The sequence below is a fragment of the Erpetoichthys calabaricus genome, chromosome 5, assembly GCF_900747795.2.
Source record: "Erpetoichthys calabaricus chromosome 5, fErpCal1.3, whole genome shotgun sequence".
In the NCBI taxonomy this organism is placed as follows: domain Eukaryota; kingdom Metazoa; phylum Chordata; class Cladistia; order Polypteriformes; family Polypteridae; genus Erpetoichthys; species Erpetoichthys calabaricus.
Genome location: NC_041398.2, coordinates 94,747,410 through 94,772,671, shown reverse-complemented (window position 1 = coordinate 94,772,671; position 25,262 = coordinate 94,747,410). Strand labels below are relative to the sequence as shown.

Here is a 25,262-nt window from a genome sequence, read left to right as displayed (position 1 = left end):
GCCTAGTCGCTCTTCTCTGGACCTTTTCTAGTGCTGCTATGTCCTTTTTGTAGCCTGGAGACCAAAACTGCACACAGTACTCAAGATGAGGCCTCACCAGTGCATTATAAAGTTTGAGCATAACCTCCTTGGACTTGTCACTCTACACATCAGGGTGCTATATAACCTAACATTCTGTTAGCCTTCTTAATGGCTTCTGAACACTGTCGGGAAGTCAATAGCTTAGAGTCCACTATGACTCCTAAATCCTTCTCATAAGGTGTACTCTTGATTTTCCGACCGCCCGTTGTGTATTCAAACTAAAAATTTTACTTCCTATGTGTAATACTTTACATTTACTGACATTAAACTTGACACAAATCTGCACGAGCCTGTATGCTATCCAAGTCCTTCTCTAATGATTCAACGAATTCCAAATGACCTGCCAATCCACCTACAGTGGTATCATCTGCAAACTTAACCAGCTTGTTACTTATATTCCTATCTAAATCATTTATATATATTAAAAATAGCAGCGGCCCTAGCACTGACCCCTGTGGAACACCACTCTTAACATCGGCCAATTCTGAAGAGGTTCGTCACACCATCACCCTCTGCTTCCTGTGTCTGAGCCAATTCTGCACCAGCTAAAAACATCACCCTGAACTCCCACTTCTTTTAATTTGATGCCAACCTCTCATGTGGCACCTTATCAAATGCTTTTTGCAAGTCCAGATAAATAATATCATAAGCTCCACTTTGAACGTATCCTTTTGTTGCCTCCTCATAGAATTACAGCATGTTAGTAAAACACGACCTCCCTCTTCTGAACCCATGCTGACTGTTCAGAATGACTCCTGTACTTCCCAGGTGTTTCTCAATCTTATCTTTAATAATTCCTTCCATTAATTTTCCTCTGATGCACGTTTAGCTTACTGGCCTATAGTTGCTTGGATCTGCCCTGTCACCGTTTTTATATAACAGGATTGGCTGTCAGAAAAGAGGGAAAGCTTGCAAAACTTTGATAATGTGTGAATGTGCTGGAAAGGTGCCATGGAGCTATGTAATTTGTCATGCCTCAGATTTCCGTTGTGTAATTTGACATTCCTAGACGACAAGATCAGTAGTTGTCAAATTTGACATCCCCTCCAGCTAGAAGTTATGCAGTGTTCCACTGGCATAAATGTGTTAGAAGAAGGTGTAATGGAACTGAGCCATCAGCGAGCCCCAAACACCAATACACAAAGAGTCCCGAGTTCAAATAATGGTGCGTTTATTACACACAATTCCTCAAAAGTTACACAAGCACAATTATAATGAATCTTTCTCTCTCTCCCCACAGTTCCTCTAACCACCGCACTGCCCTCCTCCAGCTGAATGTTACTCCACGTCCTCCCAGCTCTGACTCTCCTGGATAAGGAGTGCAGCCCCTTTTATTGAGGACCCGGGAGTAGTTCCGGTGCCAGGGCCGCTGCCCGATGGAATTACTTCCGAGTCATATTGAAGTCCCATAAATTGGGGAGTGCATCTCCCTGCAGTGTCCCCTTGCAAAACCCATGGTCCCCACCACTGTGTTCCTGGATTACAGGGCACCGTCATGGAAGGCTGCTGCCTGAGGAAACTAGATATCCTTCTGTGAGAGTTTTTCCCTGTCCTTTCCTTTTCTCCCATCCAGGGAAGGTTCTGGAACCACGTCCAGCTGAGATGTACATCCATCCATCACAAGAGCAGACTTGTCCGGGTGCAACCTCCTTCCTTTTCTTGGCCGGGATGCCTTTCTGTATTCTTGGGCCTCCTGTCCAGGTAAAGGATTTTCCGACTTCCTGTCGGGATGCCTGTCCATCCTGTACGCCTCCTACAAAGGATAGATGGATACTTTTCTCATCTGTACAAGAAAATTGATTTCTTTTTAAGTGGATTTGGCCCTCAACATTACAATCTGTTCTGGGGACCTAAAACTATAATGCCTTGACAGTCACTAAGCACGCCTCTACGCACTACAGGATTTGGTTTATTAGTACATTAATGTGTGTTGAAAAATAAGGCTTTGGGGTCTGCAGTATGCATCAACTGAAGTTTGTAGGTGACCAATTAGTAATAAAGCCTGAGGCTAGAGTTATCACCTCCACATGCTGGATGAAATTACTTACTATCCCAAAATATATGGAAGGTCTGGGCAAACAAATACCAATTGATGGGCTTCTTCTCAAAGATGTAAAGCTGCAGATGCAACTATAAATGGGCAGAATAAGAATAAAATGATGATTTCTTGCTTTTAGATTTTGTGGGTGGCATAACCAAAATGACACAGGAGTTCTGTAGTTCTGTCGTGTAGACTTTGAGAAACTATGAAACTGGTCTTAGCGGTTAAGCTGCATTATTTGTAAACAGCCAGTCCTAAATCTGATATTTTCTTCTGATTTGTCTGCATGTGCAAAACCAAATGGCATTACTCTAACACCCAGTACACTGCAGGCAAATCCAGGTTTGCACATATCTTATAGAAAAGTATAGCTATGCTCAAAAAAACTTCAGAATCAGCTTGCAGTGATGCTTGGTGAAATGTTGTCATTTTAAAGATCAAAGGCAGGTGGACCCTTTGGAGTCACTGTACCGTAGACACACTTGGTCATACCTTGCACTGAACAGACATCCCCTGAATAGTCAAGGTAAGTAAATCAAGCTAATCTCAGTACAACTGAAGAGTATGACTCTTAGCTACATGTCTCCTCAGAAGGGCTGACAACAATACAATACCAACAAAAGATAGCATACAACAGAAATATTTACAATTACAGTGCTGTGAGAAAGTATTTAAACTCAGCTTTCCAAAAAATGTGATTAACCACAGTTACTCCAAGTTTTAACAAGGGAGGGGGGGCAATTAATTTTCACATAGGGCCATGTAGGTTTGGATAGTTTTTTTCATTAATAAATACAATCATCACTTAAAAACTGAATTTTGTGTTTACTTGGGCTCTCTTTGTCTAATATTTAAATTTGTTTGATGACAAATATGCAAACAAAAATAAGAAATCAGGAAGGGGGCAAATACTTTTTCCACAGCACTGTATATACAACAGGCAATCACAAGTATTATATCTTTATACACTAGGGGGCTTCGCTCACCAAATCCCTGGCCTGCACTACGCGCCAGCCACTTAACGTTTCTGCCGCTCACGTATGTGGATTTTACTTTCACCAAACAATAAATCTTTTAATTCTCACGGATACGCCTCTTTGTTGGGATGAAACACTACTTTTCACTGATGCCAACACAAATTAGATGATCTACAAGTCTCTGACTTAAAGTTTAAATCCGAACAATATATTTGATCTCTTTTCGCTGTTTCATTATTTCACCAAGTATTAAGTTCCGTTTGTTTGTGCTAATGTTATCTTTACTATCATTTTTTTGAGACTTTCAAATTTTAGTACTTTCATTATCTTTAACCTGCTCTGCATGTGTATCGCACCAACATTTTTGAACCTCTTTATGACGTTCTACTTTGTCATCTACTCTTTGTCTTTTATTTGCGGCCCCGGGCGTGGTTAAATCTCTTGGCACAAAGTCTCGTCTCGCGGGACGTGAAATTATCTCTCTGAAAAAGTCTTGTCTCGTCTCATCCCAGGATTTTTTTTAATATAATAAAGAGACAATATTCATTATGCTACAAATATTTGCTCTTACAACTAACTGTTCAGTAACCTTATGACTTGTGGGTATAAGCTTTCTCTGAATCTACTAGTATAAGCACCAATGGTCCTGCATTGCTTGCCAGAAGGGTGCAGTGAGAAAAATGGCACTTCAGGTTAGTTGAAATCTTTTTTTATACGGTTTGCTTTTCTGAGATAGCAAGGGGTGCATTAGCCCTGAACTAAAGGCAGCTGGTAATATTCTCTGCCACCTTCACCACCCTCTGCAGGGCTTTACTTCTAGAGTCAAGCAGGTGCCATACCAGAAAGGGAGGATGGACTCCAGTGTGCACCTGTTAGTGAGAAAATATGGATGAATGCAAGCTGTCCTTGGATATCTGAGGAAGTACAGACATTGGTGAACCATTTTCAAAAGAGATGAAATCTACTGTGGCCACTTTAGTTCATTCCTTCCTGTGTAGATGGCAATTGGTCTGCCTTCTGCTTCCTTAAACTCTATGACCAGCTCCTTGGTTTTGCTGACTTTAAGGGTGAGATTGTTGTCCTGGCAGCTTTGTGTTAAAATTTAAGCTGTTATGTCATTGTTGGTGATCAGGCCTATGATGGTGGTGTCATTGGCAAATGGTGTTAGAGCTGCGTCTAGCCAGTCATAGTTGAGCAAAAAGTACAGGTGTGGGCTCAGCACAATACTGTAAGAAGTGGCTGTGTTGAGGGGCAGCATGGAGGATGCAGTGCTGTCAATCTGCATATGCTGAGGTCTGCCAGTTTGGGAATCCAAAATGAAGTTGCAGAGGGCAGCAGGGTGTAAAAAATGGAGAAATCTGGTGGTCAGCATTGCTGGTACAACAGTATTAAACACTGAGCTGTAATCTATAAACCGGGCTGTGGTATAGCAGTTTGTATTATCCAGATGGACCAGGACGGTATGATGTGTGCAAGGGATGAAGCATCCTCTTTGGGCCGGTAGTGTCCATATGCAAACTGGAGATCATGGCTACCTCAACATGTCCTAGCAACTGTCTCTTAAAGCACTTCAACGCAATAGGAGTGAGTGCCACTGGTTTGCAGTCATTAAGATTGTCCACTTTTGTTTTTTTTAAGACACAGGGATAATTGTTGCTGTTTTTTAGCAGGCAGAGACCACAGATACTGAAATATTAAAATATGTCACTGAAGATGTCAACTAGTTGCTGGCAGGTTTTTAAAATGTGTCCTAAATAAATCCAGACTGGATACCTTGTGGGCTTTAACTCACTTTTAATCCTCCTTATGTCATGTACAGCAACACAGAAGAATGAATCATAGTGCTGCAGTCAATCGAATAGCAAGCTGCTTGATACCACAATCAAAACTGAAATGGAATGCATTAAGCTGATGTGGAAGGGTACATTCAGATGAGACGTCCGTAACCATCACCAATCCTTGCCAAAGTTTTGTGAGAATCATTACAGCTGCTAATTTTGGTCTCTAGTTTACTCTCATACATACATTTACCCAGTTTGATTGCTTTTCTGAGTACATATCTGCTTTTATTATACATTTCATATCTCCATTATGAAATGCATGGCTGCAAGCTTTCAGTAAATTTCTGATGCCTGTTGTGATCCATAGTTTCTTGGAGATTGCTTTTGTAAGCATATAGCTCTCCACATATCTCTCTATTATAAAACAAAATCTTGGAAGGAGACGAGATGTGATTTTATACGTCCCGCGAGAAAGAGATTTAACCATGGCCGGGGCCGGAAATAAAGGACAAAGAGTAGATGACACAGTAGAACGTCATAAAGAATTCCAAAACATTGGCGCAGTACACATACAGAGCAGGTTAGAGATAACGAAAGTGCAAAAATTCCAAAGTAAAAAATAAATTATAGTAAAGATCGCATTAGCACAAACAAACAGAAATTATTACTCGGTGAAATAATGGAACAGCGAATGAAGATTGACTATATTGTTTGGATTTAAACTTTTAAGTTGGAGACTTGTACATCGTCTGATTCGTGTTGCCAGTGAGAATTAAAAGATTCCAAAAACGCTGGTGCGGTATTTAGTCCCGTGAGAGGGAGACTTTGAACATGAGATTCTTTCAAGTCACGCCCTACTTACAAATATTTTCAAACAAGACCACGGTCATCTAACATCAGTCGTGTAAATGCTTTTGTCAGACTCACTTCCTGCGCTCTCAGCTCTTATAAATTTTATCAGGACAATAATTTTATACCTTGAAGATGACACGACAAAGCGAAGAAGAAAGAGCATGAAAAAAACATTAGAGAAAGTCATTTTATTTATTAGAGAGAAAGAAACGATATTCATTCACAGGCAGTTATACGTTGCGTTGTGACAATGTAAGTCCAAACATGGAATCAAAATTCAATATGATCTTGAAGAAAGTTAATTCCAAATATTGTTTTTACTAAAGTTTTAAAGTAAAAGTGCAAATAATGCATATGTAACAATTCCCAAAAAATAACAATCTCTTTAAACTGTATATCCGGTAAACCAGACCCGGCGATGGGTGAGCAAAGTGAGCAGGGGGCAGAGCCCCCTAGTTTTTTTAAAGAATCCTGTTTGACATCTGTAAACTCATCCAGATCTGATGAGGAGTTTCTAAACACATTCAAAGCCATCTTGTAGCTTTTCCTCTAGAGTTTCTCTTTAGTTTAGTTGTTCCAGTGTTTTGCTCTTACTTGAACATCTCCCCTTCGTTGCCATTTCCTACCTATCTTTGGTCATTTATTCTAAGTTGTGTCATGCCAGTTGTTAGTTGATGGTAGCATTTGCATATTAATTTGGGTAAAAGTCAAATCCTGAACACTTGGTCAAATGTTTAAAAATGTTAGTCGAGCATGATAAATAATCATTATAACCAAATGCACAAAGAACAAAAATAACAAAACTATATGCAAAAATCCATGGCAGCATACTCAGGTCCAATCAAAAAAAAACAAAGATACTGGCCTTAAATTGGGATAGCGATAATAGCCCAGTTCCCAAATGAACCAATGCTGCATTCCTGGGTAAAACATCCTTAGCCTCTTTCAAGGTGTCAATGCTCTTCTTTCTCATCTCCAATGCACCTGAAGGCTCCCAACATAACCATAAATGGGAAATGCTCGAGGCATGAAAATACACAGAGATAAGCTTTTAATGACTTGCTTCAAACACTAATGTCAGTTAAATCCAATTACTGGATACTGTAGAACATTAATGGTGTGTTCAGTGAAAGTTAGGTTTTTGTTGGCATACCTGTTCATTTCAGCAAACATTCACTTGTGGCATTACAGTTTCTTCACTTTCAATGTCTGATTGAACTAGAGGGCTTCTCAGTGCTATGGAGTAACACAGCAAGAGTGTTTGGTCTTGGCATTCACATCACTGAGGGTCTTACCTGGTTTCCGCATTAAAAGTAGTACATGACAAAATGCAGAATTCAATTCTAGAAAGTCCAAAATCTTATAAAATAAGATGCATAGCTGTATTTTTAAAAAATTTACATAATCTTTTATTTTAATCATGAAAATTTAGTTATCTTTACCACAAATTACAAAGACATTCAAACTATACAAAAATGTCGGAATTTACTATTTAAAGCACAGTACAATCCAACCTTTTATCACAGAGTAAAACTTTCAGACAAGTTTCTTGAAGCTTGAAATGAAGTAAATGCAAACATTTTTGCAAATGGATCATACAAAATGGAAGGTACGAGTATGCTATATATTGATAGGTTTTAATTTCTGTAACTAAAATGTATACTACAAAATTACCTGGAATATATGCGGTAGAAAAGCAACTCTAACTGCCTGCTTCAGTCAATGTATGATCATTGCATTTGTTTAATTAAGTGCCAATTTTTCTTTCTTTTTTTTTTTTTTGAATGTTCTCTTACTAAGGGTGAGATCTGCAGTTTCATTGTCTTAAGGCAGATTTATTTTCGGTGTTTCTATGGCAAAAACAACCTAGGAATAGGAAATATACTGTTACTATACATTGTAAACCACACAAAACTGCAATGGAACGCATAACTGACATTTAAAAGATTTGACTCCTCAAACACTGCAATAAATGTCTGCCCTGCAGGCACCAACATATACTGAGCAAACTGCAAATGTAAGTTCCTATAACCTCAGTTTAATTCTACAAAACTGTATAGAGTTTTAAGCATTCTCAGCTCACTTAGCAAGTACCTGTCTTCTTAATGTCTCATTGAGGGCACAGATTAAAACTCTGTTTGCAAGCTCAGTATTACAAAGCACCTGAGAAATGTTTTTGTATGTTTCAGAATAAGACAGTATGGTAGATCAGTGCAAAAAACAGAATGAAAGCCTACAGCAAACACTGCATATACTCTCAGTTCATTCAGAAGTAGACGAACAACATTGAACAAGTCATAGAAGGTGATAATTGCTTTTGATTATATACATGTTAATGCATAATCGCACAAGGGCACGTATGTACCCACATCTACAATCTTTTCATCAAGGCTTAAAACAGACAGATTAAAAAGTGACTACTGACAATACCTTCCATACTGGCATTCGGCAGGAATATGCACACATGCACATACACTTGTACATTCACTCACAAACACATAATTTGATATAAGATCCATCCTTTGCATTTATACTTTGAAGTTAATAACATTTCAAAGCTAGATAGTCTTACATTACCAGCTGGAATATTGTTTTCTTCTACATTCACCTTAAGCAATGTCTTTGGCTTTACATTCTTCACTCCGAGTGCCAAAAGCATCCTTGTCAAATGAAGGGGGGAAAAGGCCGAAAATGAAAACATGATTGACTGTAATGATGCACTGATTTTGCTTGCAATCCATATTACTGAGCTTGTCTGGTTTTCGTGAAACTCTTTAGCATAAAGAGTTAAACATCAAATATCACTTTATTTTCTTTCTTCATCACAGGCATTTCCTTCTCTTCCGAAAGCCTACTGGAAGAACAGTGCCCGATGTAACCAATCCTTCAAAAAGTGATATTTATTTTGCAGCCTCAATTGCAGTCAGAGTACTGCGTCATAACTGGTCCACCTACTAGGACAAGCTGAAAAATGAGACTGCCTTCTTGTAACTTAAATGCCAATGTTTATTTTAATTGTAGAATTCATCCAAATGCTTCAGGTCAGGATAAAACTGAACACATAAACATTTGTTTATAGTGAACAATAAATTATTTGTACCTTAATAAATACTTTGCCATCACCTCTGGCAAACGATTCTCCAGAGTATATTATTTGCCGTGCCAAAACTCCTGAGCTATTTTAGTAGAAAGTTATCTATTAATCAATGCGATTTCCACATATTGTAAATCTGTCAATCTCCAGTAAATCCTTCTTTGATGCTCTGTGCTTCAGCTCAGATCTGTCCTGGGTTATGTCCTTCTCCTCACCATCTGGGGTTGTAAGGAACTGGTCAGAGTTGCTGTTTGGAAGTATGGGGGTACTGATGTTTGATCGCTGAACTGGCTGGCTGGTGACAGACTCTGATGAGTCTTGTGAAGCATCTGCTATAAAACGAAAAAAGAGAATAAATGTTTCACTTTTTTTTGTTAATATACATTTACAGTTTCTACCTATTTATAACAATATAATCCAGTTTTCAAAAGTCAAGCAATTCAGTAGATTGTGATTTCTGCTCCTTCCTGCTCTTTCCATAGGAGAAGATGCCTAAGAAAGTAAGCACTTCAGAGACATCTAGGCAATTTTCTGAGCACTTCCATGGATTTCTAACCCTGCTTCCAAAAGCAACGAATTATGGCATAATCGCTTCATCTCACAACATTCCTTGAAATCGTGATATGTTTGTCTCCCAAATACTCTCCTGGATCAGTCATCTTCAACTTCCTGCATTCTTCGCCAAAAGCTGCACATATGCAGGGCAGAGTTCACAACAATAATTTGTAACAACTGGGATACATACTGCCACCAGATTCTGGTTCTGCCTCAGTGAAGATGGCACGGCTAAATATACAGTCACTCACCAACAATACATTTGTTTTGAATGATTACTTTGTGTCACATTGACTGAACGTTTTAATTATAACACACTCTTGGCTTTGGGTTGGTGAATTTCTCCTTTGCTAGAGCTTTCTCCTGTGAAGTGTGGCTTTACCAGTTGTCCTGTGTACGCTGGCTGAGGGGTAGGTGGAGGAGTTGCTATAATTTTTAAAAACTGTTTTAAATGTTGCTGCTGTAAAATATTCTACTTTTGGGGTACAAGCAATGACGACTTAAGGCGCTACTCCACTGTTATATGCTGTGAAGGACAGCCAGGTCCCATGCCCGGCAGGGACGCCCCTGCTGCATTTGTTCCGGGGGAGCCACCATGGGCAGCTCAATACCTCCCCCGGGACGCTTGGTGGCAGCCTCCCTGGCGGACGGTGATCCCCCAACCTGTCGCATGGCTCCATGGTAGATGGAGTCTTCCACAGCCTGGTTGGGGGCTCGGGTGGCCGCTAGGGGGAGGTGCATGGAGTCAGCAGCCAGGCTGGATGAATCTTCAGCCCCACCTGGAAGTGCAATTAGGACCAGGTGGTCAAGCACCTGGAACGCTTCCGGGTGGGCTATAAAAAGGGCCAGCCACCACCACTCGGGAAGCCAGGGTTGGGAGGAAGAGGACTAAGCTTGAGGAGGAGTGGTGGGAGAGGATAAAGGATTGTTGCTGTGTTGGACTTGTGCTTTGTGGGACTGTGTATTGCCTGTGGGTCATGGGGAAGACGTGCGCCCATGGGTGAAGAAAAATAAAAAGTCCATTGGTTTATTACGTGCCTCTGTGTCCTTCTGTGTCGGGTCAGACGCCTATATAGCGCCTTGTTACAATGCTCAAACCATCTAAACCAAACAAGGACTTTATAAACACATTTTTCCAACTTTTTATCTTTATTTATGGTGATGACTGATATATTTATTTTAGTAAATTCTAAGATTCATGATTGTTTTTCTTTTAAATCAGTGGTTAATTTTTTTTTTTTCAGATTCTGGACTCTTTCAACCTTTATCAGTCTATAAATAATGTCACATATGATAAGGGCCATACACTTAATTGCATTCTGTCCTTCGGGTTATATATCACTGGCACTGAATTGAAGATGATTTCAGGCCAATTACTTTTAATATGACTCTGCCCTTTCAGTTTCACAGGTCACAGGTAGCATAACCACAACAGTTCTCTCAGTCTATAAATTCTTCTACTGCTAGGTATTTGGCAGAGACTTGTGTAAGTACTCCTCTAACTGGTCCTGTTGAGAGCATTTCTCGTCAGTGAAGAACAGAGGAACAAATGAGACTTTTTTATTCCTCCAAATAAACCGGACTCTGTTTCTCCTTTTAAAATTTAGATGGTCCAGAACTAAAGGCTAGCTACGGAAAACTTGAGCTTTTAGAAGAACATAAATGGAAAAAGGATAAACAGTAAGTCTCTTATAACATTTTGAAAAATAAACTGGCTACATTTCAGAAGGATATGCTGTCAGCTAGGATAAAACATTATTTTAAAAATGTCTAATAATTGACACGGACATGGAGTTCTGTTTAGTACAATTGACTTTCATGTTAGCCACCATGTCTACCAAAGTCTCACTATGTCTTAATGAAATTTGTGAAGGTTTTATGAAAAAAATTCATACCTTCTGCTTCTGATCCCCTTCCTTACATGAAATGTTCTATTCTTTTCTGTCTTTATTAAGAAAAAACTGTAAACGCCATAAAACCCAGCACACCTCCTTTTGGAGTAATTCCTTTTTATCTCTTTTATGAGCCTTTTGAGGTTGACCTTGCTATTATATGAATAAATAAAATGTTGGATGACTAATAACTTTCTCCAGTTAAATGTAAACAAATCAGAGGTCCTTTTAATATGATGTTCCAAAAGTATGGATAGTCTGTCAAACAAACAGGAAAACTGTCACCATAAGTTAAAATGCAAACCAAAAACCTTGGTGTGATTTTTGATTCAGACTTCAGATTTGATAAGCTAACTCTGTTGTAAAGAGTAGTTTCAGTTAACAACAACTGCAAAAACCTGTGAGACCTGTAACCATGTACTGCTCGCTCGTAGCCTCAAAATACGTTGACCTTCTTCCAACCCTCTGTGTCATCTTTTTGTTTCCAATAAAGGCTCGGGCGCCCCGACTGCACATCTCTCTCCTGACCCAGCTGTTTCCATTGTGGATTATCCAACATACATACAAAGCTTAACACCCATAACAGAAGCTGTCTTCCCACTATGGCATACCTAAGACCTGCCTTGTGCTATCCTGGTGGCATCCTTACCTCTGAAAACCTCTTGCTAGATGGCCACTTACTCAGATAAATAAAACAGAAATTTTGTATTATTATTTTTAATAATTTTTCTTAAGCTACAGCACTCGTAATTGTAGCTCCTTTAATACTAACAGCTTGAATTGCAACTTTGACCTCTCTGATGACATTTCTATAAAAATGGTATACTTATTATTGAAATACACAATCAGTTAAATTCTAAACAATCATAAAAATGTATAATTCCTTGTTTTAATAATTTCTAAAGAAACTATACATCAATCATACCGAATCATACTACTCTGAAGTGTGAGTTCAGTAATAACTAATAACAATTCTATGTTTAAAAAAAAAAAAAAAAATCAGAAGATAAATTTTTCTCTCTAATTGCAAAACACAATGCAGGAAACAAATTATGTTAACATCATAGAGACAACAAATAAAAAAAGTTTCCTATGCAATATATTAAAGTCCCAATATAGTAATGCAATGAATAATGAGCATTAAGCTAACCAATACCTACCTGTAGGTGGGTGAAAAACATTATTTGTTTTGCTTGTAGGTTTTCCTGGTGCAGAAGTCGATGGATTTTGAAAAAGTTTTTCTTCCATTTTGGCTTCTTTTACATATGAACAGGACTTTCCAAGTAAAACTATGCTGTTCAAAACTTTAAGTGTTATCAATCTGAAATTGAATAACAAATATTTTACTTATACTCAGTTAAGCCTTGAAAAGCATACAGGCTTCCCTCATTAATATAAGTTTTGAAACCAAAATGTTGACAAAATTTTGATAAAACAAGTATTGATTAAACTTGAAATGTAAAAAAGAACAATTTATACATGAGAAAAGTGAATGTATTATTGACCAACTTGGACAGGTATTAGGGCCCACATTCACCAGTTGATTTATAGTTAAGGTCACAGGATAACAAGATATTAATAAAAAACAATAAAGAAATGTGTATTTTTTCTCAGTGTTGACCATGTGTGTAATTGTGTTCAGATGCATAATACTTTTGAATAAACTACTAATATAACAACACAAAAATTGTCTTTAACTTCAATACACTTTTCTCTTTGGAATCACATCCATAAAATGTACAAATCAAAGTTTTACTGATGGTGGAGGCAGTTTAAAAATAAAGGTCTACGTGGCTCAGTATGAAATGGTTCCCATCTCAAAAACTCTAAAATAAGAATTTCAACTATAGCAGTACCAAGAAGAATAAATAAAAGACTGCAGTTAGTTTATGACTGAACAGAAAACAGATGTTTAATTTTTTCAAAAATATGCATACATAAAAGTGATAAGACTTATTTTAGAGTTCCTGCCTTGCACCCTGTGTTGGCTGGGATTGGCTCCAGCAGACCCCCATGACCCTGTGTTAGGATATAGCAGGTTGGAAAATAACTGACTTATTTATTTCAGAAAAATAATATAAATGCATTAGCACGGTGACAATGTTTGAATAAGAATTACTGCTCTGTGAACATGTTCTGATTTAATACTTTACATTAATAACGAAACTGGCAAGTACATGATTATAAAATCACATTTGGACTTTGGGTTTCAGAAACATCATTCATTTTTTCATATTAAACGAAAGGATATGATCTTAGAGCCACTACAGAATGAATCTCTTATACCTTTGGCCCCTATCACTCTCTCTCATTTAGTTTTACTGAGCTTATAGATCACATTAGCATAAAAAAACACAGTTCAGTCAAAAATACAATTGGTACAACATTCATGTTTAAACAAAATAATCAAGTAAAACTAAACAGCACTCTGCCCCTATCTAGTTCCTGTCCCCTTCTACGCTAATTAGTCTTTCAGCCATTAATATTAATAATTTTATGACAACTAAATTAATTTTGAAACATTAGCAACATGTTTTTTTCCACCCATATCATCCTTTTCTCTGTCTGTCTCTGTGTGTATACAAACACACAATGACTGTGAACCCTATATGCTTTTATGGAAAATTATGAAATGCCTCTCAAATGGAAAGCTATTACCATATATACTCGCATTTAAGTTTTCCCACGGATAAGTCAGGGCTTGATTTTACCGTATAATTTCCGGTATTTTATAATGTTGGTCGTATAAGTCGAATGCGAAAAACTCACGCTATTGGTGCAAGAGATTATGACCTGCTAACACCCACCTAAGAGAATAACCACAGAGCACACTGCCTTTTTTTTCTATGTATTGTGCCTACGTGACCACACGGTAATACTTGAACTATTCCAAAGCGACATTTGCACTGATTTGTGTTTTTTGTATCTCACACCCTCATACACCTTTATCATAAGAGCATCCCTTATCTACAATGAAGAGTTATATCAAAAGAAAATATGAAGTTGGTTTTAAATTAAAAGTCATTGAAGTGGCGAAAGAAATTGGTATCTGCGCTGCTGCTGCACCAAAATTCAATGTGTCTGAGAAACTGGTATGAGATTGGAGGAGGCAAGAAGATGTAAAAAAAAAAAAATTAAAAAATTAAGTGTCGTATTTTTGAACGGGCGTATAAGTCGGGGTCTGGCTTTATGATCGATTTTTCTGGTTTCAAGACCTGACTTATACGTGAGTATATACGGTAATATTTCATTGTGATATATGTCTGAAGTGTTAAATAATAGCCACTCTAAAATGATACGTGAAATGTGAAAACAGGTAGTTAAGTCAAAAGTATTATGCACATTGTAGCAACATCAACTAAAGAAAAACATGAAAATCAGAGTGAAAATGGCAACATGATGAGACATAAACTCTTACCCAAGATAGAAGAGAAGAACACAGATGAATGCCAACGAACCTTGTACTTTTACAGAACTTGTGACAACTCTTGTTAGCTATGTTAAACAAATTGAAAAGGAGGCATTAAAATTCTACAGCTCTAAGAAAGCAAATGTAATACTACATATTAGTATAGCCAATGAATATTAGAAAACAAGAAATTTGGACTTTATTGGATCAATATTTTTACTAAAAAAAGTGATAATGTGATAAAACAAATAACAAACTAATACTATAAATTCACTGTATGTGAAGGTGAATGGAAGTACCCAGGAACAAAATCACCTTAGGTACAAAGAAGGTACTTTAATTTTATTGAACTGATATGCTTATTATAGACCTGTATAAACTGCAAGCAAAAAAGATGTAAAACCCAAACTATAAAAAAATAACTTACTAGTACTGCAAGAGGTAAAGGAATAAATCCCATTCTTCTAGACACAGTATCACTATAATCTGTATATGCCTGAAAATACAGGTAAATGCAGCTTAAAATAATGAAAATGAAGAAATACATTTTTCAAACTCAAATTCAAATACTTTCTCTATTCTATATATATATATATTACTGTTTTATTTTTCAAGGTCCAGCAACTGGTGCTGCAGCTTCACAGCTCCACAAACTGGCTTCAAGTCCTTGCCTGAGCATGACATCCCACCATTTCGCCACATACTACAGGCTTCTTTTCACATCAGTGTACATATACCCAAATTGAAAGTGGGTGCGTAACCCTTAGGGCTGGTTTCTATTATAAGTCTCATGCTGTCTGGTTGTTTCACATCCACACAGCCCTTAACTGGACACTGAAGATGCAAAAAAAAAAAATTGGAAAGACTATTTTATTTTTCTAGACTGTAACCCTAAACTACATATACAAGTATATCATAATACTACTCATTACAATATGCAAATTAAGATCACTACTCACATATCTACTCACCTAAATTGATGATTATAGCCACTTATGCACAAGATGTCCTGCCGGCAGGACACTGCCATATTTCCAATGTATATCATGGTGCACCATGTTGTTGCTCACAGTTTCACATGAGGACCACCGTGCAAAACACACTGATTGTCACACCACACTGATCAAATGTCATTGAATCACATTGTGCAAACTTTCATGGGGGATGGATTTCCGATCTAATGTTACTGAATCACGCCGCAGATCACTGCCACTTCACACAAGGAACACCCCTTTCCCCCACTTCAATCGAATGTCACGAGCACATAAGGAAAAAAAAGTTTCAGATAGTGTCTTGTTAAAGTATACACCACAGAAGAGGTAAACATTAGTGTGCAATTCCTTTTAGCCCATTTCTAATTGCACTCACTTTACCATCCTTGGAAGACAGAACCTAGCATGATCACAAACGAGAAATAAACTCAAGGGTAGGCTGGGGAGAAGCATCAGAGGTTGAAGTGAATTCATGAATTAGGCAAGGATGATTAGAATCAGTGACCGCGGCAGATTATATCTTCAATAAGTTTCATGTGCTCACAATGCTGCAAAAGCCATTTGTGACCCAAAAGTGGCTTATAGACACTGGTTTAAGTGTATGTGTGGTGTGTGTGACTAGTAATAGCTCTTTAATTTCGAATATTTGCTCTGTCGTGAAATGTTGGCAGAGTCACAAACCCGCAGCCTCCAGCTCAGAGGCAAGTGCTTGCAACTTGAGCTAAATGGAGAACTTCAATATTCAGCCGCATAAAGCTGTCTCTAAACACTGTGATCAGTGCGCCTCCTGGTGACGACAGCTGCTGTCTCTCTGAGTCAGCCCCCGCCATCCCTATGCCGAGCATGCCACTACAACTGAAAAATCAGAATTCATAAGTTGTGTGCCTTTTCCTACAGTTGTGCTTGAAAGTTTGTGAACCCTTTAGAATTTTCTATATTTCTGCATAAATATGACCTAAAACATCATCAGATTTTCACTCAAGTCCTTAAAGTAGATAAAGAGAAACCAGTTAAACAAATGAGACAAAAATATTATACTTGGTCATTTATTTATTGAGGAAAATGATCGAATATTACATATTTGTGATTGGCAAAAGTATGTGAACCTCTAGGATTAGCAGTTAGTTTGAAGGTGAAATTAGAGTCAGGTGTTTTCAATCAATGGGATGACAATCAGGTGTGAGTGGGTACCCTGTGTTATTTAAAGAACAAGGATCTATCAAAGTCTGCTCTTCACAACACATGTTTGTGGAAGTGAATCATGGCACGAACAAAGGAGATTTCTGAGGACCTCAGAAAAAGAGTTGTTGATGCTCATCAGGCTGGAAAAGGTTACAAAACCATCTCTAAAGAGTTTGGACTCCACCAGTCCACAGTCAGACAGATTGTGTACAAATGGAGGAAATTCAAGACCATTGTTACCCTCCCCAGAAGTGGTCGACCAACAAAGATCACTCCAAGAGCAAGACGTGTAATAGTCGGCGAGGTGACAAAGGACCCCAGGGTAACTTCTAAGCAACTGAAAGCCTCTCTCACATTGGCTAATGTTCATGTTCATGAGTCCACCATCAGGAGAACACTGAACAACAATGGTGTGCATGGCAGGGTTGCAAGGAGAAAGCCACTGCTCTCCATAAAAAACCTTGCTGCTCATCTGCAGTTTGCTAATGATCACGTGGACAAACCAGAAGGCTATTGGAAGAATGTTTTGTGGACGGATGAGACCAAAATAGAACTTTTTGGTTTAAATGAAAAGCGTTATGTTTGGAGAAAGGAAAACACTGCATTCCAGCATAAGAACCTTATCCCATCTGTGAAACATGGTGGTGGTAGTATCATGGTTTGGGCCTGTTTTGCTGCATCTGGGCCAGGACGGCTTGCCTTCATTGATGGAACAATGAATTCTGAATTATATCAGAGAATTCTAAAGGAAAATGTCAGGACATCTGTCCATGAACTGAATCTCAAGAGAAGATGGGTCATGCAGCAAGACAATGACCCTAAGCACACAAGTCGTTTTACCAAAGAATGGTTAAAGAAGAATAAAGTTAATGAATTGGAATGGCCAAGTCAAAGTCCTGACCTTAATCCAATCGAAATGTTGTGGAAGGTCCTGAAGCGACCAGTTAATGTGAGGAAACCCACCAACATCCCAGAGTTGAAGCTGTTCTGTACGGAGGAATGGGCTAAAATTCCCCCAAGCCGGTGTGCAGGACTGATCAACAGTTAACAGAAACGTTTAGTTGCAGTTATTGCTGCAAAGAGGGGGGTCACACCAGATACTGAAAGCAAAGGTTCACATACTTTTGCCACTCACAAATATTTAATATTCGATCATTTTCCTTAATAAATAAATGACCAAGTATAATATTTTTGTCTCATTTGTTTAACTGGTTTCTCTTTATCTACTTTTAGGACTTGAGTGAAAATCTGATGATGTTTTAGGTCATATTTATGCAGAAATATACAAAATTCTAAAGGGTTCACAAACTTTCAAGCACAACTGTATAAGTGAGGAAAGTTCCGTTTAAGCCAACAAATATAACTGATAAATAACGTGCCTTAAACTTTAGATTTTGAAATTTTATATTTTGCGTCGTTTGTCATATTCTTTTTTTCTAAATACTGTATATCTACAGATATATACATATATCTATATGTTTGCATACATTCTTCTTCTTTTATCCTTATTTTATAATGAAATGGTTTTATTTTGCTTATTTCAACAATTGTGAAAGTAAGGCTTTGCCCTCATTTCAAATCACAACAGAGAAAGTGGCAGTGTTAATGTAGACTTTCACTGATTTATGAGATTCATAAATTGTACAGATCTCTTTATGTTTCTGGCATTCCGGGTTGAGTCTTCATATTTCTGGCGTCCCTTCAAAGATCCTACATCCCATTATCTACATTAAAGTTAAATCATCCTCCTCCCTATTTGACGCCCTTGGTTGACAAGTTAAAAATTCATTTTCACTTTTACCTACATGGTAAATAGAGACTGTTTCAAGGACTGCTATGAAAAATTATTTTTAAAGTAAAGGCTTGGATGAGGACACAATTATATGGTACAAACTGTTTCTTGCTACTTCAGAATCATTTTATTGTGTGTGTGTGTGTGTGTGTGTGTAAAAAAATTCAAAAAACAAACCTGCAACTACAATGCTTGTTTTGAGAGACTATTTATGTGTAATGGACTAGTGTTTCCAAAAGGAGGAACACCCTACACCAAAAAGCATAATTTTGAAATGCTATGGGATATCTAAGGTTGGTACAATGACTACTGACAGATTACATCAAAATAAAATTGATTCCAGGGTTGTGCATCATAAATCGTCTTAATTATATGCACTGTGAAATTCAGATTTTTGGAGAGAAACCCCTAAAGCACCATTTTTTGTGTTTTATTTAGTTGATAATGGTGTAATCAAAATGGCTTTTAATCATATAGATACATTCTATTAAAATGTTAGAGTATTGTACTCACCACTCTTCAGCCATTTCTAGCTCCTTTATTACATACGCAGAATAATAGCGGTTTACTTTTGGCTAATGTAATTTAGGGCAATACTGTAAAAAAAACCCTTAGTGCATAAGAGGTTAAATTCTGAAGAGAAGTATAACTAGTTGCTTATTGCCTTCTCTTGCATCTGTTTTATCTCTTTTAATGTATTTTTTTTACTTTTATCACACTTCATATATGCCTCAAACCAAAGCTAGCTAACATGACTGCTGGTTCATAAACTGTATGAGTACAGTTACCTATTTTAAGAAAATTTCCTGAATAACAGATGAGACTGTGGTAAAAAGTCTAATTTCATTACATTTTGGATTCATACATAAAAGACGAGCAATCTTTTAAAATGCATATGCATTAAGAAAGTGTTTTATTATTGACAAAATAAATAAAATACCGGAAATTAATACCAGAAAAATTGCATTTTTTAACAGATTAATAAAATTATAACTTACATTTTTCTGTCGACTGCTTACAAGTTCAAAAGCAAGGCTGGTTCTATATTCACTATAAACCTAAAATGAAATAAATATGATCTGAATAAATCTATTGTTTAGCAAAAAAAAAATTTCTTTGGAAACATACCAAGTATAACCTTGCATATGCATATAGTAAGTAAACTTAAGACTTATGAAGTCTTGGCAAATCCACCTTAATAAAAGGATAAATGTCTGGGTGTCTGTCTGTGTGTTCATCCAGTTGCTGTGTTGTTGTCATTCCAAAAGATGGCATATCACATTTTGCAATTGTCATTCCAATAGATAGCACATAACAAACATTAACACTGCTTTTACAAATCCTATACCAAATAGCATGTAACACAGACATACGCATTATATAATGCATTGCAAACGTTAATGCTGAGGTCTACGTTGATTACTCAGATTTCAACCCATCTTATATGGGTAGCAATACTAGTATGCACATAAAGCATTAAGTAGCTTTTTTATAAGTTATGAAGATAATTCAGTACTTAAATGTGCAATCCATAGTATGCATTTTATAAATTTAATAAATACAGCAGATACAAGCATTATTAATGTCTCACATGATAAGTACAAACAAAACATAAAGAACAGCAGATAACAAGCATTATGTTAAGCCCAAGCATCCTGAGATATTACAGGATTTTATTCTGATATAATTAATTCAAAGAAAATGAGTAAAAATACTTTTTTTTTCTTTCACAGACACTGAATCCATTATTTATTAAATAATGCTTCATGAGCTATACAATCAATGCTGAACCTACCTAACAGATCCAACAGCCTGAGAGATCAATTGCTCTAAATCTGCATTACTTCCTCTTAATTTGTGCAAACCAAAAGACCTTCCCCTGAAATATCCTTCATCTCACAATTTAAATATCTAGGTGTAGTTATTTTCCAGAATTTAAATCCAATCTTATCTTGCATTTACCAAACTGTCCTTAAAGAAATCAGCAATTTATTGAACTTTTGGTTCAAGATGAAATCTTTCTCTTCCAGCTCATGCTGCCTCATTGCCTCTCATGTCAGTTTCATTAGCTCTATGATTCCCCTCTTCCTGCTGGAACCTAGTACAGTAATCCCTCCTCGATCGCGGGGGTTGCGTTCCAGGAACCCCCCCCCCCCCCCCCCCCCCCCGCGAAAGGTGAAAATCCGCGAAGTAGAAACCATATGTTTATATGGTTATTTTTATATTGTCATGCTTGGGTCACAGATTTGCACAGAAACACAGGAGGTTGTAGAGAGACAGGAACTTTATTCAAACACTGCAAACAAACATTTGTCTCTCTTTCAAAAGTTTAAACTGTGCTCCATGACAAGACAGAGATGATAGTTCCGCCTCACAATTAAAAGAATGCAAACATATCTTCCTCTTCAAAGGAGTGCGCGTCAGGAGCAGAGAATGTCAGAGAGAGAGAGAAAAAAGCAAACAAAAATCAATAGGGTTGTTTGGCTTTTAAGTTTGCAAAGCACCGCCGGACAAAGCAGCTGCAAGGATGTACAATGTAAAGGTAGTCTTTCAGCATTTTTTAGAGGAGCGTCCGTATCCTCTAGGCTAGTGTGCGAACAGCCCCTCTGCTCACACCCCCTCCGTCAGGAGCAGAGAATGTCAGAGAGAGTGAGAGAGACAGAGAAAAACAAACAACCAAAAATCAATACGTGCCCTTCGAGCTTTTAAGTATGCGAAGCACCGTGTGGGAAGCATGTCGCTTGACAAAGCAGCTGCACAGAAGCGAGCAACGTGAAGGTAGTCTTTCAGCATTTTTAGACAAGCGTACGTATTGTCTAGGGGTGCGAACAGCCCCCCTGCTCACACCCCCTCCGTCAGGAGCAGAGAATGTCAGAGCAAGAGAAAGAGAGAGAGAAAAGCAAACAATCAAAAATCAATACGTGCTGTTTGATCTTTTAAGTATGCGAAGCACAGTGCGGGAAGCATATCGCTTGACAAAGCAGCCACATACAGTGGTGTGAAAAAATATTTGCCCCCTTCCTGATTTCTTATTCTTTTGCATGTTTGTCACACAAAATGTTTCTGATCATCAAACACATTTAACCATTAGTCAAATATAACACAAGTAAACACAAAATGCAGTTTTTAAATGATGGTGTTTATTATTTAGGGAGAAAAAAAATCCAAACCTAAATGGCCCTGTGTGAAAAAGTAATTGCCCCCTTGTTAAAAAATAACCTAACTGTGGTGTATCACACTTGAGTTCAATTTCCGTAGCCACCCCCAGGCCTGATTACTGCCACACCTGTTTCAATCAAGAAATCACTTAAATAGGAGCTGCCTGACACAGAGAAGTAGACCAAAAGCACCTCAAAAGATAGACATCATGCCAAGATCCAAAGAATTCAGGAACAAATGAGAACAGAAGTAATTGAGATCTATCAGTCTGGTAAAGGTTATAAAGCCATTTCTAAAGCTTTGGGACTCCAGCGAACCACAGTGAGAGCCATTATCCACAAATGGCAAAAACATGGAACAGTGGTGAACCTTCCCAGGAGTGGCCGGCCGACCAAAATTACCTCAAGAGCGCAGAGACGACTCATCCGAGAGGTCACAAAAGACCCCAGGACAACGTCTAAAGAACTGCAGGCCTCACTTGCCTTAATTAAGGTCAGTGTTCACGACTCCACCATAAGAAAGAGACTGGGCAAAAACGGCCTGCATGGCAGATTTCCAAGACGCAAACCACTGTTAAGCAAAAAGAACATTAGGGCTCGTCTCAATTTTGCTAAGAAACATCTCAATGATTGCCAAGACTTTTGGGAAAGTACCTTGTGGACTGATGAGTCAAAAGTTGAACTTTTTGGAAGGCAAATGTCCCGTTACATCTGGCGTAAAAGGAACACAGCATTTCAGAAAAAGAACATCATACCAACAGTAAAATATGGTGGTGGTAGTGTGATGGTCTGGGGTTGTTTTGCTGCTTCAGGACCTGGAAGGCTTGCTGTGATAGATGGAACCATGAATTCTACTGTCTACCAAAAAATCCTGAAGGAGAATGTCCGGCCATCTGTTCGTCAACTCAAGCTGAAGCGATCTTGGGTGCTGCAACAGGACAATGACCCAAAACACACCAGCAAATCCACCTCTGAATGGCTGAAGAAAAACAAAATGAAGACTTTGGAGTGGCCTAGTCAAAGTCCTGACCTGAATCCAATTGAGATGCTATGGCATGACCTTAAAAAGGCGGTTCATGCTAGAAAACCCTCAAATAAAGCTGATTTACAACAATTTTGCAAAGATGAGTGGGCCAAAATTCCTCCAGAGCGCTGTAAAAGACTCATTGCAAGTTATCGCAAACGCTTGATTACAGTTATTGCTGCTAAGGGTGGCCCAACCAGTTATTAGGTTCAGGGGGCAATTACTTTTTCACACAGGGCCATGTAGGTTTGGATTTTTTTTTCTCCCTAAATAATAAAAACCATCATTTAAAAACTGCATTTTGTGTTTACTTGTGTTATATTTGACTAATGGTTAAATGTGTTTGATGATCAGAAACATTTTGTGTGACAAACATGCAAAAGAATAAGAAATCAGGAAGGGGGCAAATAGTTTTTCACACCACTGTATAAGCCCAGCAAGGAAGAGAGCAATGTGAAGGTAATCTTTCAGCGTTTTTTGAGGAGCGGCCATATCCTCTAGGGGTGCGAACAGCCCCCGTGCTCACAATATATTTGAGGAGTTTTATTTAATACGTAATACGCACTCTGGTTGGGTAGCTTCTCAGTCATCTGCCAATAGCGTCCCTTGTTTGAAATCAACTGGGCAAACTAACTGAGGAAGCATGTACCAGAAATTAAAAGACCCATTGTCCACAGAAATCTGCGAACCAGCAAAAAATCCGCGATATATATTTAAATATGCTTACATATAAAATCCGCGATAGAGTGAAGCCACGATAGAGTGAAGCCGCAAAAGTCGAAGCGCAATATAGCAAGGGATTACTGTACCCTAAAGTCTATAGTCTATTATTTCTAGCTATTTACTGGGGGATGGGGAGTGAGTGAGAGGGAACACCTCCTTTGAAAGTTGCCTCCCTAACCCCTAAATCAAATCCCGGTCTTGCCCTTCCCAGGCCTTTATCCTCTATTAAAATCATTATTTGATCCCTTGTTACAACCTAGTTGGATGCCTACTGAATCATCCCTTCCTGTACCACATGCTCTTTCCAAAGATATTATTTGCCATTTCCACCCTAATGCCATAATTGTATATCGTAATGCCGGTCCATTCCTTCACATCTCTCCATCAGCGTCTTTGCTTTGCAAATGTGTCAATTAACACAAGGAGAAAGAAGCCTGCTATTCCATTCCCGACGCCGCTGAAGTTCTCACAGCTCAAGTTTGTTTATCTGGGTGTCAGGTGCCTTGAGTTGCATAGAGTAAATAATATATCGTTATTTGGAATATATACATTTCATGTGTGTTCCGTGTCCACAATGATCTGGATAAAGGTAGGCTGACAGTAAATTCTAGGCAAGAAATGTTGAACACATAACTAAAACAGAAACTTTTTCCATGTTGTGGTAAAACTTAATAAAATGTTAACATGAAATGTATAATGGGTGAAGAATAAAGTTCAAATATCAAATACTTTCACAAAAGTTGTAAAAAAAACAAGTGCGCCTTTGTTCAAGAATATAACCCAAAAAAAAAAATTATTCAATTTACATGTTGCTGACAATATGTAAAAACCGAAGCCCAAATATCAATTGCAATTGGGTGGGTTAGAGGTAAGAACGGTTGCCTCTAAATCAAGAGGTTGCGGGTTCAAGCCCGGGTCTTCCCCACATTTTCTGTTTTGAGTAGTGAGCTCCTATTATTATTACTATGACCCTAAGCACAAAGCAAAGAAATAACATGATTTTAGCTACAACTTTGGGAATGTCCTTCAGTGGTTGACAGAGTCCAGACTTGAACCCAATTGAACATCTCTGGAGAGACCAGAAAACAGCTGTCTACCTAGGTATCCATCAAACCTGACAGAGCTTAATAGGACCGGCAGAGAAGAATGGCAGAAAATCCCTACATCTAGGTATGGGATGCTTATCATATCATGCCCAAGAAGACTCCATGCTATAACAAAGGTGCTCGAACTAAGTACTGAATAAAGGGTCTGAAGATATCCTAAATAAACAAGTTAATTAGCTTTATAAAATTATTTCAAAGACATTCCAAAAATCCATAAAGCATATAAGACTCCATAAAGTACAAACATATAACAGTTCCTTCTCATTTAGCAGTTTCCCACTACTAAAACTAGAATTTCGATAAATCTGAATGCCTAAAAGGCAAAACTGTGCATACATCAGATAACAAAATGCTCCAGACCCATCATTAACTACATTCAAATTCTGCACATGCTCAGATAGTTAATTCAGTTAGTAAACATCTTAAGACTTGACAAAATCTGAAGTATGGATTTTATATACATTGCTAAGGACTCTTTTAAGAGCCAATTAAGATATTACATTTAGTACCCAGCATATAGTTTGTAAATGACAGCAAGAAGGTAAGGGAAGAGAAGAAAAGTGATATATGGCCTTCCAGGAGTGTATCATGAAAAATTCTCTT

General features: G+C 37.9%; 1 protein-coding gene across 3 annotated transcripts in view; it reads right to left on the bottom strand.

Annotated features, from left to right (window-relative positions):
- Nucleotides 1-7,113: 7,113 nt before the first annotated feature.
- Nucleotides 7,114-25,262, bottom strand: part of tapt1b (transmembrane anterior posterior transformation 1b) — a 95,555-nt gene continuing 77,406 nt past the window's right edge. For 2 of the 3 annotated variants that reach the window (XM_051928269.1, XM_028801785.2), the window contains 5 exons: nt 19,647-19,706; nt 15,110-15,178; nt 14,692-14,768; nt 12,434-12,594; nt 7,114-9,158 (listed from right to left, as the gene is read on the bottom strand). In XM_051928269.1, the coding sequence (XP_051784229.1) occupies nt 8,932-9,158; nt 12,434-12,594; nt 14,692-14,768; nt 15,110-15,178; nt 19,647-19,706 (594 nt within the window). In that variant the 3' untranslated portion in view covers nt 7,114-8,931. The remainder of the gene's footprint in view (nt 9,159-12,433; nt 12,595-14,691; nt 14,769-15,109; nt 15,179-19,646; nt 19,707-25,262) is intronic. The other variant, XM_051928270.1, reaches the window with a different exon arrangement.